Here is a 19,791-nt window from a genome sequence, read left to right as displayed (position 1 = left end):
GAGCGAAAACGAATCATATTAAATGGTAACTTTGATCAATTTATTGGACTGACTTTTTTTGAAACACCTACTCTTTCCACCCCTTTTTTTAGACACCCCTCTTGAGGGATGGGTATCGAGCGTAGTATCAAATTGTCGAGAATTTGAAGGGGAACATTTTTATTCATGGTAGTTTTTCTCGTAAACCTAATATTTTCGGAGTGAATCGCAAAAAACGTAAATCGAAACTGGTTTTAGCCCCCTAAAAAAATTAGCTCAGGGTTAGGAGGTTCGCTTTTTTTTTGGTACATATGTAGTTCAGGGGGTTTCATCTGAACACATTCCCGAAGAAAAACAAATTTATGTGCCCATTTTTTCCTTTCTGCCCTTGCTTTTTTACGTTATTTTCCCGCTCTATTTTGAGTTTGAATTTGAAATTTTTCAAAATTTCTCAAAAACCATATTTGTGGAAATATTGGAATTTCCTGCGGAATATTAATCCATTTTGATAGATCGTCGCATATAAGTATGTATGACTTCATTTTTCAAAAATCCGAAAAATGATGACACACGCGCACAATTTTGAACCCAAAATTCTTCAAAAGCGCTTGAAAAGCATTTTTTGGGGAAAAAATATTTGAATTACTTAATTGCAAAATTTTAACCCATTTTGATAGGTAGGTTGTAAGCCGCAAGGTCGCTTTTTGTAAGAAGATTTTCAAAAATCTGGATTTTGGATGTTTTTTAAAAAATCTCTTTTTTCAACACTTTTTAGTTTTTAGATACCATTCAATTCACCAACTTTCAAAACCTCAAAAGTCTTATTTTTTCAATTATATAATCCAGAATACAAAAACGGCTGTGTGGTTTCAATTTCGAACTTTTTGTTTTGAATTTTGATTTCGGTGCTTCAAGTTTCAACTTTTCAATTTTAATTAACTTTCAAGCCCCGATTTTTAGTGAAAAACGAAAAACCTTCAATTCAAGTTAGAAAGTTGAATTTCAATACCTATCAAAGTATTATTAACTAACTTCTGAATTTTAATTTTTGATTTACAACTTAGAATTTTGATTTTGAATTTGAATAATTATTAAAAATTAAAAAGTATTGTTGATGATAGCGCCCTCTTTTCAGAGCGCCGCGAATTAAAGTTGGTACCAGACTACCAGCCGTACCAGCTCCCCACCACCCCCACCACCTACGAAACATTCGTGCGATTCGTGTAAAATTCTTTGCGGGATTTTCCTGGAACTGGAATGCCGAATGCAATATTTAATATTTCATCACATCACAATCACATTACATTACATCACATTGATGATTCACATGTTATCTCTCATCTCATATACGTTTTCAAATTTTCTCTTTTTTGCTGGCGTCATCTGCCTGATATAAAATTAATTAAAGTGAAAAGGTAAAGGTGCGTTTATGATTGTCCGTAACTCTTACGGCCTGTTACAGAAAAGTAAAAAATTTTTTACTTTTCTGTAATTTTCTTTGTTCTTTTCTGTAAAACAAAAAGTTACGGTTACGGACAACGTGAACTACGCCATAAGAATTCTTGTATTTTACTTTTCCATAACAGACCGTAACTTTTATTACGGTTAGTTACAGACAATCATGAACGCACCTTAACTTTAGCGTAAATTATGACAGTGAAATGAAACTTTTATCGTGTCAAATGATGTGCTTTGTGCTTACTTTGTTACCGGTCTATGAAGTTATACTAATTTTACAGGTAAATGGAAATGCCGATATGATTTTTTTTAGCGTCTTCTAATCTATGTCAATTTGTCAATGTCTGAAATTAATGTTGAAGTTGAAAAATTACGTCAACGTGGAACTAATAAGTGAAATTACCATACAAAAGACTCTCGTATATTTGATGCCACAATTTTGAAAATATTTGGAACTTGACGTTGATATAAACATGTCACTCAATTCTTTGCTCGCACATGTGTGTGTGTGTGAAATATCGGACTTGCGAGTACTATGAATCGTTATATCTCGAGGAAGTTGAACTTATATTTTACTGAGTTAAACATCATTATAATTCTATAACGAATATTTTGACTGAGTATCATTATCAGTCATCGTTTTTCTGCCATGCCGGCAAACACGTGTTTTGTCCTGTTGTGTCTTATTGATGAGCTATCTGTGGTGTTTGATTGATTTCATTATCGATGATTCATATAATTAAATCGTGTTTTTACTTTTGATTTCAGTAATATTCATCCCGGGTGTATTTGGTCGCAAAGAAGATGAATTTCGTAAAATTCAAGTTGTTGATGTGGAAGAATTACCGTTTACGACGGTACCACTGGGTCGTAACTTTGATCGAATTCATTATACCAATCTTGATAGCTTCTCTTTTAGCGTGGATAGTTTCATCGTTACCTGCAAATACCATCTTCAATAACCCTGAAACTATATTTAAACCTGAATTGAAAAAACATTTCGTCCAAGATGCCAAAAGCGCTGACGTGTATTATGCTCCTAACGTTCCTGCAATCGATGAGTTCATGAATCGAATGAAACAGAATTTCCGTAAGTAGGTATACGCACCGTTAACATTTCAATGAAAAAAAAATAACCGAAATAACACCTGGTGTAAAGCTTGATTTATTCATTGGCTTTCTCTCAATATGCCAGCCTCATGATGTTTTGATCTGATTCTCCGAAATTGAGATACATACGTAGTTAATTTATTCAGCTGAAAAATTAAGTTCATCTTGTGTGTTATTTTAAGTTTATATAGCTTAGCTCTATCATGGTATTCGTTGCATTCAGCTATGATGACGTCCGTCGTCCACAGTCGAGTACAATTTACTCACTGGCAAAAGTACTTGCTTATCTGTTGGCAGCCGGATATCGTTGAAACGAACACGTTGAAAAATATTATGACTCATCGATGCATAGGTAGTTATCGCGATAACATCGCCGGGATTTTTGCTCGTGTCGGTCGTGTCCGGGTAATCCCAATCTGAGGAAGAGTCGATTTTTCCAAGAAATGAGATAATTTTGAACCACACTTGCATAATAACAAATTGAAAAAAACGTTGGCTGTTCACCTTAACAGAGGTTTTATTAATACGAAAAAATTCAACCATATAGTGCCGAGTTTTTCCTCTCGTGTCATTTACGTATAAACTCGATCGAAAAACGCTCAAAGTATTTCACAATATCTACCTACTCAGTTCCACTACCCACAAAACAGCTAATAAAAAAATATAACAAAGATGTTAGATTTGATATCTGATAATTTTCTTTTAGTTTTAAGTGGAAATTTCCTGAAAGGGAACATTCTTCTCTTCAGAATGGTTTCTCAGACTGATTTTGAAAGGTGGTGGGGAAAGGGGTGGTGCGATCATCGCGGGCTGAAAAAAATTATGTGATCGGATAATCGTTTATAATCAATCTTGATGAATGAAGTAAAGTCAACGTCATTCAACCACTACCTGTCCAATCTCTCAATTTAACAATAAACAAAATTTCACAAATTCAATCATGCCTGGGAAAATTGCTTCAAAATTCGCCACTTAGCCAAGTGACCCTTAAGTAACGTCTATGAATACGGCTCAAATCTGTACCTATTAGATCGAAGTATGGCGTAGAATTAGAAAATTTTTTCTTCTTCTTTTTAAGTAAGATGAGTTCTCCTTTTCTCAAGAAATGGTTATGTAAATACATAAGTGTTAGTGTAGCTGTAAAATATGTACTTGGTTATAATCTTTGTATTTATTTGCATTCTTTTTTTTTTTTGTGTATCAAGGTTCCATGAAAGGATTGGCGAACGAAGCTGAGTTGGAGAGCGCTCTGCAGAGTGATTCAAGTTCACGGGGAATACCTTATGGAATTTTCTTCAAATATATTAGGTCCAATGAATCGCTACCAGATAAATTAACCTACGTAATAAGAAACAGAGATGAGTGGGAAACACGAGAATTGTATACTTTGAAAGAGACCGCACGACCTTATATTGAGGGTGAGTATTTGTCTGCATTTGAAACCATATCATTGAGATTTTGTGAAATATGTACTTGAATAATTCTTCTTTTAGATCCTTATCAATACCAATACTTCAGTGCTATTCAGTGGTTGATAAACGATCATTTCGTTGAATATAAAACGAACCAGAGTGTCTTGTTTGAGGTAGGTACTGAATTATTAGGTACCTATTGAAATTATTTTATACGATACGTTTGTTATTTTTATTTCATTTTAATCGATGCTGATTTTCACCTCTTACATATTTGTATAGGTGGAATTCGAAAGGTTTCCGTACCCATCGTATACGTCAGATGAAAGTCCAAGATCTTGGGTAACCCTTGAAGTCGGTTTTATCGTTCTTATAGTCATCCTGATCGCATCTATCCCATTAATCAACGATATTATCGATGAAAAAGACAGCGGTGTTAAGGTGACTTCAAATACACCTCTACGTATTCGCTGTGAGCATAAAAGTCTGTTCACGTACACATTTTACTTACACGGATGAATTCTTATTTAGGAATTGATGAAAATAACCGGACTTAACGAATGGCTGATGTGGTTCAGCTGGTTTTTTCACGGGCTGATTGTCAGTTTGATTTCGTTGACCATTGTGGCCATAATTTTGACTCACCCGTTTGGTGGGCCTGGATCAGAAGCTATATATCACGTACAATTTTCCGTGTTCTGGTCGATTTTGGTATTTTACTGCTCGGCGAATATTTCACTCTGCTTCGTGTTTTCTGCTATTTTTCATAAAAGTTTGTATACTGATTTGTAAATTAGTACGAATTTTAATGGAAAAATTGTTTTTATAAAATCATGATTTTTCGCAGCCACCGTAGCTACGTCAATATTCCTGCTTTGTTTCGTGGGTCCGCTGTTTGTAATCATTGTATTGCTGCAATATGCTGCCAATAATCCTGCATTAATATTGATGTCATTGACTCCTGTGGGCGCATTTTGTTTGGGATTTTCTCGGATACGTTACTACGAGATACACGGTTTGTGCTGTTTGGAATATTCATTATATTATGTTCTTCGAGTTTGCCCAAATTTGTACACATTTTCTAACCTCTCAAAAATTATAAATTATGGTAAATAAATCGAATGGGTTTGATGGCCATGGTAATGTTTAGCATAGATGAACTTTTACCATATCCAAAAAAGGCCACCTGGTTTGAAATAACGTTCTGAAAAAGTTTCGAACCGGACAAAGCTATATCAAAAGAGCATGGAGGGGCTGAAGTAATTTTTAAAATCAAATCGGGGCTTAAAAATGATGTAACCTATTTTCAATTCCCCAAATTGAATGGGAACGGTTTCAACCCGTTTTGAGCAGTTCTGGAGCCTCCAGAAATTTTTGAAACGTTAACATTTCCACAAGATTTTACCTAAAGACGTTGCAAAACTAAAATTTTCTTTATACCCTAATATTTCCAAAGTATCGTTCGTCGCTCTGGAACGGTTTGAAACGACCTACAGTCGACTCAATTGTTGAAATTTGTGTATAAATCAAATTTCAGGTTGCAGCTTCCTCAGGTGGCATTTTTCAGTGTACTGGAGGCTCCAGAACTGGTCAAAAAGGGTTCGAAACAGTTTCTAATAATTGGGAATGGGGGACTTTCAGCTTTCTAGGCCACTTCGGTGAAATTTTGTTCGTCCTTTTTCAATTGGCCACTTCGTGGCAAAAATTGACATTTTCAAAGTAAAATTTCGTCAAAAATTTCTTGTTTTTTTTCTCAAAAATATCGAAGCCCGAAGGTGTTTAAAAGATCTGAAATTCTTGCTACTTTTGATTGATATGATTTACCAGCTAAGTTACATTTATTTTAACTAAAAGAATGCGACTCACAATTTGCTCAAAAAATGTATACTTTATTAAAAAAAAGTATACAAATTGTGATGAAAAAATCTAAAAAAGAACTTGAAAATGAACCTTCTAGAGAGGGGCTTAGGATTAAAATATCTATAAATGCATCTTGAATACATAATAAATTACTGGACTTGCATCTGCGCTGATTCTAATTCTGGAATTCGTCTGACCCCGAAATCAAAACTGAGCTTCCCAGGAGGAAGGCCTCCGTTCAAAATGTCCAAAAATTCAATCAATTTTTATATCAAACAGAAACTCATAAGTATGTTTTTGTCTGTTTCTTAGGTATTGATTTCACCTGGTCATCTGTCACTGCATCTGAGAATGACCGGAATTCTGTTTCGTTGATGTTTTGTTTGCTGATGTTGGTGTTTGATACTTGTCTGTACTTCTGTTTGGCATATTATATAACGGCCATCAATCCTGGAAAATTCGGAGCTCGCAAATCACCTTTTTTTATTTTCAAGGTAATTGAAATCTGGGAATGATTTGAATGTAACGCGATGGCTGATGTACAGAAATGATGATTTTTTTGCTTTCACACTTAACATTCGCTTTCACTTACTAATATTCGTTCTAGATATTATACCGTCGCAAGAGTAATTTGACCGGAGAGCTAAAGGTTGGTATTATTCGAGTGCTGTCGAGGCAGAGCTTTTTCAATGTTGGGTGCGCTTTATCGTTCAGCTTAATCACATCTCGTGTATTGCATCCAAGTATTTCTCACGGTTTTCTTATTGCATTCGTGTTGATTTTATTACAGCTCTTTTATTTAACTAATTGTCATTTTAACCTACATATTTTAAGAATATTGAATCTAATGTAAACGAAATTTCCGATCATTTGCAGGGTTTGTTTTCGTGTTTCTTCACAAACGACACCCAGCCGTTGCAGAATTTAAAGGAGGAAGCTGATAGTAAATTTTTTGAATCGCCTCCGCGGAATGTAGAAGCTACCATACAAATCAAAGATCTACATAAAAATTTTGGAAAGGTGTACGCGGTTAGAGGAGTTGATATGAATATTTATCAAGGTGAAATGACAGGTTTATTGGGACATAATGGCGCTGGAAAAACAACCACTATGTCTATTATGACCGGTAAGATTGGTTGATCGTTTGTGTGTACTGAATGGTGACCGCGCAGAATACATATTAATTTTGACTAACCACTTGTTTGCAGGATTGAGTTCTCCTAGTGCTGGATCTATACATTTCAAAGGCATGGATATATTCGAAAATATGGATAAATTTAGACGAAATTTAGGAATGTGCCCTCAAGAAAATCGAACGATACCTTATTTAACAGTTCTGGAGCATTTGTTATTTTTTGGACAAGTGTGTTTAAAACTCGCTCAATATTTTGACTGGCCTTATTGTTCATAATGATTAATGATGGTTGGGTGCAGTTGAAAGGTATTTCGCGAGCAGCAGCACTAGCCGAAGCAGATGAATATTTGGCTATGATGGAAATGCAGCCGAAGAAAAATTCGTTAGTCGGAGCTTTATCGGGTGGAATGAAGAGAAAACTGTGCCTGTCGATCGCTCTAATGGGAAAAGCTGAAGTATGTTCCGTTGGAATTTTAGTAATCCTGTAATCCTCGTACTATTTTCATTTTGTAATTTTATTGTTATCGTAGGTTTTGATATTAGATGAGCCGACGTCTGGAATGGATGTACAATCGAGGAGAAAATTATGGGATTTGTTACTGGTTGGTATTTATAATTTTCTTGCACTTGATATGGAAAGATGATTGGGAATTACGTGATGAGACCTTTTCTTTCGATACTTCATGGTGGAGTTTCGAAAAAAGAGCTTGAAATTTTTCAAAAAAATTCAAGTACTTCTACAAAAGAGTGCTTTAAGCAAGTTTGAATTTGAATCCTAAATTGAGGACTCGATTTCAAAATGGGTTAAAATTTTGCAAGGAATTCGAATACTTTGGCAACATTTTTTTAGCGTTTTTGAGGAATTTGGAGCTTGAATTTAGATCAGAATTTTTGAAAAAGTGAAGCTCAAAATTTTTGAGCTCAATATTAAGATATGAGTTTCAGTATTCTTGATAAATTAATCATACAACCAATCGAAATTGGTTAAAATCTTACGAAAAATTCAAATATTCCAACGACATTTTTTTATCATTTTTGAAAAATTTTAAGCACAAAAATATTGAAAAAGTTATCATGCAATATCCTGTCAAACAGCCAAAAAGGGTTACAATTTTGGAAAACCATTTGAGCAATTTTTGAAGAATTTGGACCCGAAATTAGGTCATGATTTTCGAGATTTAAAGCGTCTTGCGACGTAAGTACCAAAATGAGTTGCAATTTTGCAAGAAATTCGAATATATCAACGAATGTGTGTTTTGAGCATTTTTTAAAGAATTTTGGGCCCATAATTGCATAGGTTGTGCGACCTATGAAAATGGGTTGACATTTTGCAAAAAATTCAGATATTTCTACAAAAATGTTTTTTGAGCATTTTTGAAAATTTTTGAACCTCAAATTATGGGTCATGATTTTTAAAAAATTGTTGAAAAATCTTTATGTAACCAATCTATCCAAACGTGTTAAAATGCTGTACATGTAAAATTCAAATATTTCTACAAAAAAATTTTGAACGTTTTTGAAAAATTTTAAGCTCAAAATTAGGTCGTAATTTTCAGTATTTTTGAAAAATTTGTAATGCTACCAATCAAAGTGCGTTAAAATTCCAGAAAAACATCAGAAATCTCAATCCAAAATTTTTCGATTTCGTTAAGTAGGTAGTTGAGAAAGTGCTCCTTTCATTTCAATAGTGATTGAAGTTGTAAAAAATTGCTCAATTATGCTCTCTCATGTATCGTTCTTTTTTTTTACATTTTTTTTATACTGGCGTGTGTAGCTACTTGATTTTTTATTTTCATTTAGGTAAATTAATGGTAATTTTTTTTCTAATAGGATTTGCGAGGAAAACGTACTGTTATATTCACAACGCATTATATGGAGGAAGCGGACGCTTTGGGGGATCGTATTGCGATCATGAATCATGGTGTTATTGTTTGTCACGGAACCCCCCTATTTTTGAAGAAATCTTACGGTAACATTTATTCTCATTTTCTTTTTGTAAAAAAATTAAGTTTTATTTTTACGATTGTATTACGTGTGTTTATCAGGTACCGGCTATGAATTAACGATCACCAAAACCAAAGAAGGTGGAGATTCGGCTGCTATCGATAGTGTGATCAAAGCTGCATTACCCGAAGCGAGTCGAGAACTTGAAACACCCTCAGAAACCGTGTACAAATTACCGTTAACTGAAACTACCAAATTCCCAGCGTTGTTTAAAAGTTTGGAAGCCGAAAAGTTGCGATTGGGTATTAGAAATTTGGGAGTTGCTGCCACCACAATGGAACACGTATTTCTGAAGTAAGTGCCTATAGCTTCCTACATCCGTATCTACGAATTTGTGGATGAAATTCTGAGATATTAATTCGATGGTGTATGTTCATATTACAGAGTTGGAGGTGTTTCTATTTATGATTCAGAATCAACGAAACATAAGACGGTTACTGACTCCACTTCTGGAACTAGTAAGGACAAAATCATATAATTATCAAGTCCCGCTGTTCTACATGATTATTAAGTATGTACTTCAGTGTTAACGATTTATTTTTTATTTCCCTTTAGATTATCTGCACTATATGAGAGGTGCGTCTTTATACATACAGCAGATCAAAGTCTTATTCAAAAAAAAGTGTCTTTACACATCGCGGAATCTATTCAGTATATTCACTCGAGTAAGTATCCTTGTATTGTACTCGTGTTTTTCAAACTCGAGATTTTTGAAAAAGTGACCTCGCATCCTATCAAATTGTTTTCAATTTCGCGATAAAATTTAATAATACAGTAGTTGCCGCTTAATAGAATCGGGTTGGGACGGAGTGGTTGCTATTCTATTAAGCGAATAATTCTAATAAACGAAGAATCAAAAAAATACGATTTATTAAACTTGTATGCTGTACATTTAATAATGGTACCTAAAAACGTATAAAAAGGTGGGAAATTTTGGTTGAAAAGCAAGAATGACAATTTTTAGCAAAAAACAGAACTTTATTGGCAAAAAAATGGTACTTTTCGGCAATTTCTGAAAAATATACGAGGCTTTTGATAATTTTTGAAAAAAAGTGAAAATCTTTAGCAAAACTATTGGGAGAATTTTATTCAAAAATCAAAAATGTGGCAATTAAGTGAATTATTGGCAAAGAAATGACACTTTTTTGTAAGTTTTTTCGAAAAGATAGATTTTTTGCATTTTTTTAGGTAAAAGAACAACACTTTTTTTTTGCAACTTTTGGCAATGATAATCATTCAACCTACTGGTAAAAACTCTCATCACCTCACACTCTGATGATGCAAGACTTTTGAACAAATTTTACCAAAAAGCAAGATTTTTTTGCAATTTTTGTTGAAAATGTGAGATTTTTTAAAATTATTTGGTTAAAAACGAGACTTTTTGTTTGTTTGGTTCTTTTGTTGACAAAAAATATGCCTATTTCATTGATTTTTGTTGCTTTTTGAAAAATTTTCCATTCCATTAACCGGATTTATTCACCTTCGATTATCGCATAAAGCGAAAATCATTCAATGTAAAAAGATACAACCGTTCCGTTCCAACGACTTTCCATTCTATTAAGCGAATTATTCTAATAACCGCAATGATAATAAGCGGCAACCACTGTATTTGGACAAAAATATTTTATGAACATTCTTAAGAAATTTTGAGCTTAACATTGAATATTGATCCATGGTTTTGTGGACTTTTGAAAAAATCATGCAACCTATCAAAATGGGTTAAAATTTTCCAATAAATTCGAATATTTCTACGAAAAAGGTTTTTGAACATTTCTTATGTGTTTTGAGTTTAAAATAGGACCACAATTTTCGAGATTTTTGAAAAAGTGACCTTGCGACGTATCAAAATGGATCACAATTTCCTATAAAAAAAAAAATTGATACAGTCATTTTTGCGGAAAACTTATCTAAAATCTACACTTAACCGGCACGAAAATTTTTGATCCGGGTAAAATGAAAATCAATTCAGAACCCCAAAATTCTCCATCAACAAAAATGTTTTGGTTGGTAAATGCTGAAATTCATATTTCAATTTTGAGCAAACTTTAGAAAATTCAATGGCTCATTTCTCGTGAAAAAATCAAAATTTGATTACATTGACAAGCGCTGAAATTTGGATCGTACCCCATTCTCAACCTTCCGAGTCGATTGGCGATGATTTCGATCTGTTTCGATCCGTTCTGGAGACTTTAGCGAATTTTCAGATTCTCTAGTTTTCGAAAAAATTCTGTAAGTGGAGTGTTGAATTTGAACGGTCACAAAAAAGAGGCTCTCTTGATCGTTTTAGATTGTTCCTTCAGAACTAAAGGTGTTAATATCAGTTGAAAAGTGAATTTTTTGATTTTAATCATTTCATATTTTAATTATTTTGAACTTATTTTACACTTCTACATCAATTTAGAATCAAGCGTTGGTGATTATTATCTTATGGTTTGTTGCAGATTATTCTACCATCGTTGGTCGTGATGCTTGTGTTGTTTTTAGTGAACCTGAATCGGGTAGACCTTTCGCCGGAGCCACCGTTAGATTTATCAATGAGTACCTATCCAGGCTCAACAGTGGTACTGAAAAATAACGTCCGTGACTCCAGTTTTGCCAAACACCTTCCAGGATACGTTGCCGAAGAAGGAGGATTATTCGTGGACGCTCGTATTTCTCCAATTGAAAAAGGTTTGCGATGTTCAATTCCTTCAACTGATATTAAAAAACAGACTTAATTATACTTGTGTTCACATTCCGTAGATTTACTTCAGTACGGAAGTGATATCATGAAGTACAATAAGGATTACATATCAGCTTTCGAAGTGAATTCATCGACCATAAAAATATTGCACAATCCTCCTTTGATACATTCCCTTCCAATTACCATCACCACGTATACGAACGTATTGCTTCGCAGTATCACGAATGACAGTCGCTATCAAATTAACACAATTAATCATCCTGTGCAAAAAAAACTAGAACTAAATCATGACGGGTCCGAAACAGAAGTAAGATTTACAGCAATAAGTTCTTCAGTGTGTTTTGAAATGAAAATTACCGTATGATATTTGATTTAGTTTAAGAATTTGTGTCCAAGTCGACGCCAATCCGATTTTGCCTTTTATGCCCCGTGGTTCTTCGCATTGGCATTTTACTCGATTGATTTAGCGGCTTACTTCGCCGTATTCGTGAACACTGAGCGAATTGACGGATTTCAACATATTCAAACCATGTCGAATGTTTCTCCATTGGTGTATTGGTTCGCTACCCTGTTATTCGATCTGACGTTCTTTTTGTTTGTAACTTTCCTTCGTGTTGAAGTTTTCAAACTCGCAGATGGTTCTACTTTCCTTGCTCTGGATGCATCGATTGGTGAGTAAAGTATTGAAGTTGAGAGATGTGATCGTATAGAATAAGATATTCATGAAGAATGTAAAATTTTACAGATGTTTTTGCATTGATAATAATTATTTACGGGATATCCGGATTGCTTTTCATCTACGTTACCGGTTATTTATCCAATTCTAAAGAAGGATCGTACGTTTTACTTTTCATATTCAACTTGATATGTACGTATTGAATTACCATTGCTGATATTTTTGTATTCATAATTAAAGTTCGCCCTCATCTACGTAATCGTTACCGATTTACAGGTTGTATAATAGTATGGATGTTTTTCGTCGAAACTAGAGAAAACGTGCAGGACCCATTTGAACCCGTTTATAAAAAAATGCTGTATTACCTTATCAAAGGAGTTATTTTACTCGTTCCTTCGTTTAATTTCTCGTTATTATTCATCAAATTCATGTTCACTTTCCAAGCTAATGCACTCTGTTCGTATTGTTCTGAAGATATGAAACCTATGTGTGAAAGTAGGTTGATTTGCGTTAAAATGTCGCTATAATTAACATACAGTTCCTTTAAAAATATTCATGTATACTTACGCTGAGTTTCTTGTTATTTTATCAGAGACGTTGATAAAGAAACCGTACTTTGTATTTGCATCGGAGGAGAATAAGGACGCTATACTTTTGGAGACGTTATTTTTGATATTCGATATCGTTTTATACGCCGCCATACTTTCCTTCATCAATATTGGATGTGTTCGTTATTGGTTCAACTCGTTGAAGAATGCAATGTTTGGCACGGTCTCCACCAACTCGGATGTAGGCGACGACGACGTGATACAGGAATACGACAAAGTGCAAAAATATAAGGAGGATAAATCAAGTAAGTGCAATAAAAGCCACGTTGATTATATTCTATTTTTATGTCTATTTTTCAGGGTTGTTGTGATCCGGATCATTACGTGATCCGGATCATTGAGTGATCTGTATCCGTGATCCGGATCATTTTCTGCAGTAGGAATCGTGATCCGTGATCCGGATCATTATTCCACAAGGATTCGTGATCTATGATCCGATTCAAAATTTTCCGCAGATCATTTTTTCACGGATCCTTTTTTTTCACCAGTAATGCTGCATTGCTGCATGTTTTTGCTTTGAAAATTCGATTTTATTAAAAATTAATGGAGTTGAACTCAATTTGTTGGATATTGATATTGATGTAGGTAAAATCGACGTAATGTCATTGGTTTTTCGCTAGGATGCCTAGTTTTTGATTTTTTGACAAAAAACCTCAAGTAAAACTTTTTGAAAATTATTTTTTGAAAAATTTGCACACTGTGTTTCATAAAAGTCAATCTGGAGGCGAAAGGAAGCGTCCTACGAAAAAATTACATATGACCTAAATTGTAGAGAATTAAATTTCCAATCGACATGATCTCATTAGTTTTTCTCTAGGATGCTTAGTTTTTGATTTATTGACAAAAAACTAAAATTTTTTGAAATGTAAAAATTTCATTTTTCAATTTCTGCAAATTTTCAAGCTGAGGCTGACTTTTTCCCACCCCTGTATAATGTGTTATTGCAAATTTTTGAAAATAAAATGGAGACTATTTCGTTTTTTCACGTTTTTGTTCAATCTTCAATTTAAAAAAACCAATTTAGTACGTAGTACAATTTCCTTGAAATGATCCGAAAAACGATCCGTGAAATTTGATCCGGATCACGTTTTTCTGGAGTGATTTGTGATTCGTGATCCGGATCACAATTTCCCGGAAGATCTTTGATCCGTGATCCGGATCACAAATTTCTCAATGATTCGTGATCCGTGATTCGGATCAAATTTCCGTGATCCGCAACAACCCTGCTATTTTTATTTATTATTATTTTTTTAAAAATTTGAACAATGTTCTGCACCGATGTGTTGAGAGATGTTTTTTGTGTGATGTTTTCACGATGTTTCACCAGTCAGTAGATGAGTGGGTTAATTCTGAAATCTTGCATTTTGAGTGAGAATGACTTCAATCAGAAAAAGGATTGTAATGTTTCAAAGACACGTTCATTCGAAGGGTGTTTTCTAGTACGTTTTGAGGGTTTTCATCTTCCCAACCCTCTTCAACTACAAAGAAATGAATTTTCAAACTTTTTATCACGGTTTTTGATTTTGTACCTACCATCACATGAAGCCCCCTTAGGCCCCCATTTAATTGAGATGCTAAAATTCGGCATATACATTCGGTGGGAGTCCTTAATCCGTAGTAGCTAACATGATTTTTTTTCCGTAATGAAATAATGAATATAAAATTGCTACTTTGCAGACCACGTTTCATTCCCAAAACGCGAGAAGGACGCGATCAATGGTAATTTGCTCGACGTGGAAATAAGCGAAAATGTTGCATTACGAGGTATAAAAATAATAGACTTCAGATTAATTATTTATAATCTCGAAACAGCTTCATTGTGGTCGTAGTTGGCTGCTTGGGGTATTTTAATAATGTTTTCGAAATGTCCGTGAAACTAACAGCTTTTTGAGTGGTAATATGTAGTATGCGATGTGTATAACTTACAAAGAGAACCTCTTGAGGTGTCACACTTTGATTTGAACGGGACCGTGATTTTTGGAAAGAGCATAGTCTAAAACCCCCAAAACCAAATTCTCAGCTGCCCAAGTTCATTTTTCGATTTTTGGCGAATTTTTGAAAATTCAAAAAGTACGTACTTGATCAGTAAAAATGGTCAAAATAAGTCCCAAAACTAATATTATTTACCCAAATCCAAATTTTACCATTTCCAGCCATTCTGGAGCCTCCAGCGCGATTTTTCAATTTCTTCAGAATTTTAATTTGCTCCAGAAGGCGTGAATATGAAGTTGGGCAGCTAAAAATCGAGTTGTGTATTATACGCGACCTGTTTAACGAGTTTATCTACATTTGAGTCGTTTTTGGGAGTGACACCTCAAGAGTGGTTTTTTGACCAGCTTTTTTCAAAATTAGAAAATCCAAAAATCAAAAGTTTCCCGTTTGTGTGGAAATTTTTGAAATTCACGCGAATCGCTGTATTTTATACATAACTAACCCCCAAATTCAAATTTCACAATTTCCAGCCATTCTGGAGCCTCCAGCGCGGTTTTTCAATTTCTCCAGAATTTTGAATTTGCTCCAGAAGGCGTGAATATGCAGTTAGGCAGCTAAAAATCGAGTTGTGTATTATATTCGACCTGTTTAACGAGTTTATCTACATTTGAGCTTGAGCCGATTTTGAGAGTGACACCACAAGAGTGGTTTTTTGACCAGCTTTTTTCAAAGTTGAAAAATCCGAAAAATCCAAAGATAACCGTTTGTGATGAAATTTTTGAAATTTGTTTGAATCGCTGTATTTCTTTAAGAACTAGCCCCCGGAGCGCAAATTCTACCATTTCCAGCCGTTTTGGAGCGAGAGTGACACCTCAAAAAACCACTCTTGTGGTGTCCCTCTCAAAATCGGCTCAAATGTAGATAAACTCGTTAAACAGGTCGAGTGTAATGTACAACTCGATTTTTAGCTGCCTAACTTCATATTCACGCCTTCTGGAGCAAATTCAAAATTCTGGAGAAATGGTAAAATCGCGCTGGAGGCTCCAGAATGGCTGGAAATTGTAAAATTTGGAGTTGGGTAATTAATATTAGTTTTGGGACTTATTTTGACCATTTTTACTGGTTTTTTGTACGTACTTTTTTAAAAAAAGCATAGATCGCCAAAAACTGTCAATTTAGAATTTTCAAAAAATCGAAAAATGAACTTGGGCAGCTGAAAATTTGGATTTGGGGGTTTTAGACTGTGCTCTTTCCAAAAATCGCGTTCCCATTCGAATCGGAGTGTGACACCTCAAGAGGTTCCCTTGTTAGTTGAAAACGTTTCGGATTAGAATGTAAATTTCATCGAAAATGTAACTCAATTGACAATATTCTATTTGTAGTAAGAGGTCAAAGTTCTTTGCTGGTGAATGGATTACGAAAGAATTACATCAACTGGCTCAAACTCAAATCCTTTACTGCTGTTTCCGATGTGAATTTTGTCGTCGAACCTGGAGAATGTTTTGGTCTTTTGGGAGTCAACGGGGCTGGTAAATCTACAACGTTTAAGATGTTGACAGCTGAAATCGTTCCTACCTTGGGTGATGCGTCCATTGAAAATATTAAATTGAGTACTAACAAGATGCAGGTACATAATTATATCTGTAGAAAGTAATCGGAAGAAAGGTATCCCAAAGGGCAAAAAATTTTCAAATTTGACAAAGCTTAAACGATTGCAAAATACAGCATCAGCTAAAATTTCAGGTGCTGAAGTGCATTTTTTGGTTTCTGATGAATTTTCGAAATTCTAATTTGGGTCAAAAATGTGAAAAAAGTGGAATTTGATCAAATTTACCAAGAAAGCTGAAAGGTTTGTATCCTATTTTTGACCATCTGAATTGACTAGAGATGGTTTCGAGAACCTTTTTAAGCAATTTTGAATCCTGTAGCAGATTTTTGAAACTTAAAATTCCACAGAATAACTATTATGCAATGAAGTTGGAAAACTGAATGGACGCTTTTTGTGGCACTTTTTGAAGTGAATTTAGTAAAATTTCGACTTTTCCTCATTTCTGGCCCAAATTTAATTTTTTAAAATTCACCAAAAATCAAAAAATGTACTTCAGCATCTGAAATGTTAGCTGATGATGTATTTTTACATTTTTCGATGTAGTCTTATCCGGATCCGATATATTTTTGCCAATTGGATACCCTCCCTTCTGAAAAACTGAAAATTTTTTGCTATTCGTTCTTCGAGGGTTGAGAACTCTTCTTAATAATTAATTTAATTTTTCGCAGTATTTATCGATGGCCGGATATTGCCCTCAAACCAACTGCTTCATCGAAGAACTGACCGGAAGAGAAATGTTATCCATGATTGCAACCATGAGAGGTGTTTTCCAAAATGAGAATAAACTTCTAGTCGATAAATGGATCAAAATTATAGGTACCTACTTGCACCGGAAACCTTCCCAATTTCTTGTCAAAAGCAGATCATTCATTTCGGTGTTAATTTTCGTTTCAGGGTTAGAAGAATTCCAGAACCGAAGATGTGGCACTTACAGCGGAGGCAATAAACGAAAATTGTGTACAGCGATGTCATTAATTGGAGATCCCAGAGTAGTATTCTTGGACGAACCTACCAGCGGAGTAGATCCAGTTTCTAGACGTAATTTGTACGACGTAATGGGACAAAGTAAAGAAGCCGGACAAGCTGTTATTTTAACTTCTCATAGGTATTGCTTAATTTACTACGAACTTGAAGACAATTATTTGGATTATTTTCACGTAATTATATTCGCTTATTTTATTTTCAGTATGGAGGAATGCGAAACTCTATGTGATCGTTTAACGATAATGGTCTCTGGTGTTATGAAATGTATCGGAACTGCTCAACATTTGAAGAAACAATACGCTCAAGGATTCTCGATTATGATAAAAATCAACGATATTCCCGAACTCGACGAAGAAAAAGCTGCATTAAAAAACACCATGTTGGAGTTATTCACAGAGAAATACTGTATTCTGAAAGACGAGCATAGGGTGAGACACAAGTTCATTCGAATTTTCAATCATCAAGTCCGACTCAACTCACCCATGTTTTGCTAATTTTTCATTTTTATCTGTTACAGGGGTTGCTTTATTATCAAATAAAAGATACATCTATCCCGTGGTGGGCTCTGTTTGAAAAAATGGAAGCTCTAAAGCAACGCCATCGTGACCTAGTTGAAGATTACGTACTTACCGATACCACTTTGGAGGAAGTTTTTATCTCGTTCGCCAAGGAGAGCGCGGATCCGTCTGAAAAAAATAGGTTTTCAGCTGTGAATTGAAAAAGATTTTTTTCTGTGTGGAAGTCATTATTTTACATCAAAATCGAGCTTAACATTTAATTTAATCGAGCTTCCTTTTTTTATTTTTAAGTTATCAGTGCGAAGTGTCAAGTGTTTTTTTTGCATTGACGACGATGTTAAGTAAGTATTTTGAACATTATTGTTTACCTACACTAGTCAAGGGAAAATCTCTTTCACGGTGCTCGGTGTGAATGATTAGTGCACATGACCAAGTTTATATTCAATATTTCTTACTTTTTTGTGTTTTCTATTACCTATTGGAATGTTTTTTATGGTTATGCTTATTATTTTATATTTACATAATATGGAGCACGAATTGTGATATGTACTCCAGAAATGAGTACCTACGTAATTCGTGCCAGTATACTTAATCTACGTCAGTGAGATTTCTATTCATTCATAATGCTTAGTTTATTTTCATAAAATATTTTTTACTTATTCAGTCTTCTCATTAAGTTTACTAGTTATATGTTCTGTAAATTAAGGTTTTTACTTCAGAAGGATGATGATTTCGTTGCATTTAAGGTATCAATTTAATTTTCTACTCGAATTTGTTATTGAAGTTTTTTTGTTTTTTATTTTTCATTTCTATATACGTTCGAACATCTTATTTTTGATTTTTATTTCATTTGAATAAGGTCATCAACCTGTCTCTTTGCCCACTCAAAGTCGCTTGTCTGTCTGGCCTCTCAAGGTCACTAACCTATCGACGTTGTTCAGTCTTTTAAGGTCATTGATCCGTCTTTCTGACTTCCCAAGGTCATATTATTTCTGCCAGTCTGGTCTCTTAAGGTCACTGACCCGTGTGTTCAAACTCTCAAGGTCGCTGACCTTCTTGTCTAGCATCCTATAGTCGTCTGTCCGCCTGTCTGGCCTCTCGAGGTTGTCTGCGTGCCTCTCTGGCTTCCCAAAGTTGTCTGTCTGCCGGTTTCCGCTGCTTGTCTGTCCTGTTAAGGTCATTTGTCATTTACCCTTCAGTTTGAAACTCTTGAATTTAGAAAAACAAAAGTTAAGGTTGAAATATTGTGAATAGGTACGTTTTAAAGACTCAGACTCGCAAGTGCGAATTCAACTAAAATGAAGACTCTGAATCTTTCATTTAAAAATGCATTGATGTAGTTTTTATTCATCTTTTTTTTTCTAGAATTATTACTAGACACGTGAATTGAAATTAGAAATTCGTAAAAAAAATTGTAATTAGTTGTAAATTGTAATGTGTGGTTTTGACTTTTGAAATTTGAATTTTGATTTCGTTGGTTTCAACTTTCATTCAACTTTTCAGTTTTTGATTTCAACTTCAAAGCCTCATGATTTTTAGTGCAAACTTTCAAGTTTAGAAGTTGAATAATGAATTTCAATTTTCAATAATCAATGAATCATTTTTAAAGTTTTGAATAATTGATTTTGATTTTTTTTAATTTAATAATTTAATTTTAAAAAGTTATTTTTTATTTATCATTATTGTTGATGGTAGCAGTCTCTACTGAGAGCTCCGGAAATTAATGTTGGTACCACCTTTACCTACACTCGTGTAGAAGTGCCTTGACTTGTGATCTCGCGGGGATTCCCTGTGTGAGTAAGTATGTGTGAGGCATCTTATCA

The 19,791-nt window shown here is 34.3% G+C and overlaps 1 protein-coding gene across 3 annotated transcripts; it reads left to right on the top strand.

The window, feature by feature from the left end:
* Positions 1–1,382: 1,382 nt before the first annotated feature.
* Positions 1,383–18,799, top strand: LOC135837472 (phospholipid-transporting ATPase ABCA1-like). Of its 3 annotated transcripts, XM_065352755.1 has the most exons (29): positions 1,383–1,718; positions 2,206–2,527; positions 3,753–3,965; positions 4,041–4,132; positions 4,242–4,400; positions 4,491–4,731; positions 4,807–4,974; positions 6,132–6,313; positions 6,427–6,468; positions 6,696–6,945; positions 7,028–7,182; positions 7,254–7,409; positions 7,485–7,556; positions 8,785–8,923; positions 9,000–9,252; positions 9,343–9,416; positions 9,514–9,623; positions 11,400–11,628; positions 11,701–11,948; positions 12,018–12,312; positions 12,387–12,509; positions 12,594–12,812; positions 12,910–13,170; positions 14,603–14,689; positions 16,240–16,484; positions 17,135–17,282; positions 17,361–17,571; positions 17,653–17,878; positions 17,968–18,799. In XM_065352755.1, the coding sequence occupies exons 2-29, from the start codon at positions 2,242–2,244 to the stop codon at positions 18,166–18,168; spliced, it is 5,085 nt and encodes a 1,694-aa protein (XP_065208827.1). In that variant the 5' UTR covers positions 1,383–1,718; positions 2,206–2,241; the 3' UTR covers positions 18,169–18,799. The 3 variants fall into 3 exon arrangements, with proteins under 3 accessions (XP_065208827.1, XP_065208828.1, XP_065208829.1); XM_065352756.1 differs by lacking the exon at positions 6,427–6,468; XM_065352757.1 differs by lacking the exon at positions 14,603–14,689.
* The last annotated feature ends 992 nt before the right edge of the window (positions 18,800–19,791 follow it).

This window comes from Planococcus citri, chromosome 2 (assembly GCF_950023065.1).
Source record: "Planococcus citri chromosome 2, ihPlaCitr1.1, whole genome shotgun sequence".
Lineage (NCBI taxonomy): Eukaryota > Metazoa > Arthropoda > Insecta > Hemiptera > Pseudococcidae > Planococcus > Planococcus citri.
Note: the sequence above shows the minus strand (reverse complement) of the source record. Positions and strands in the feature narration are given on the sequence as shown.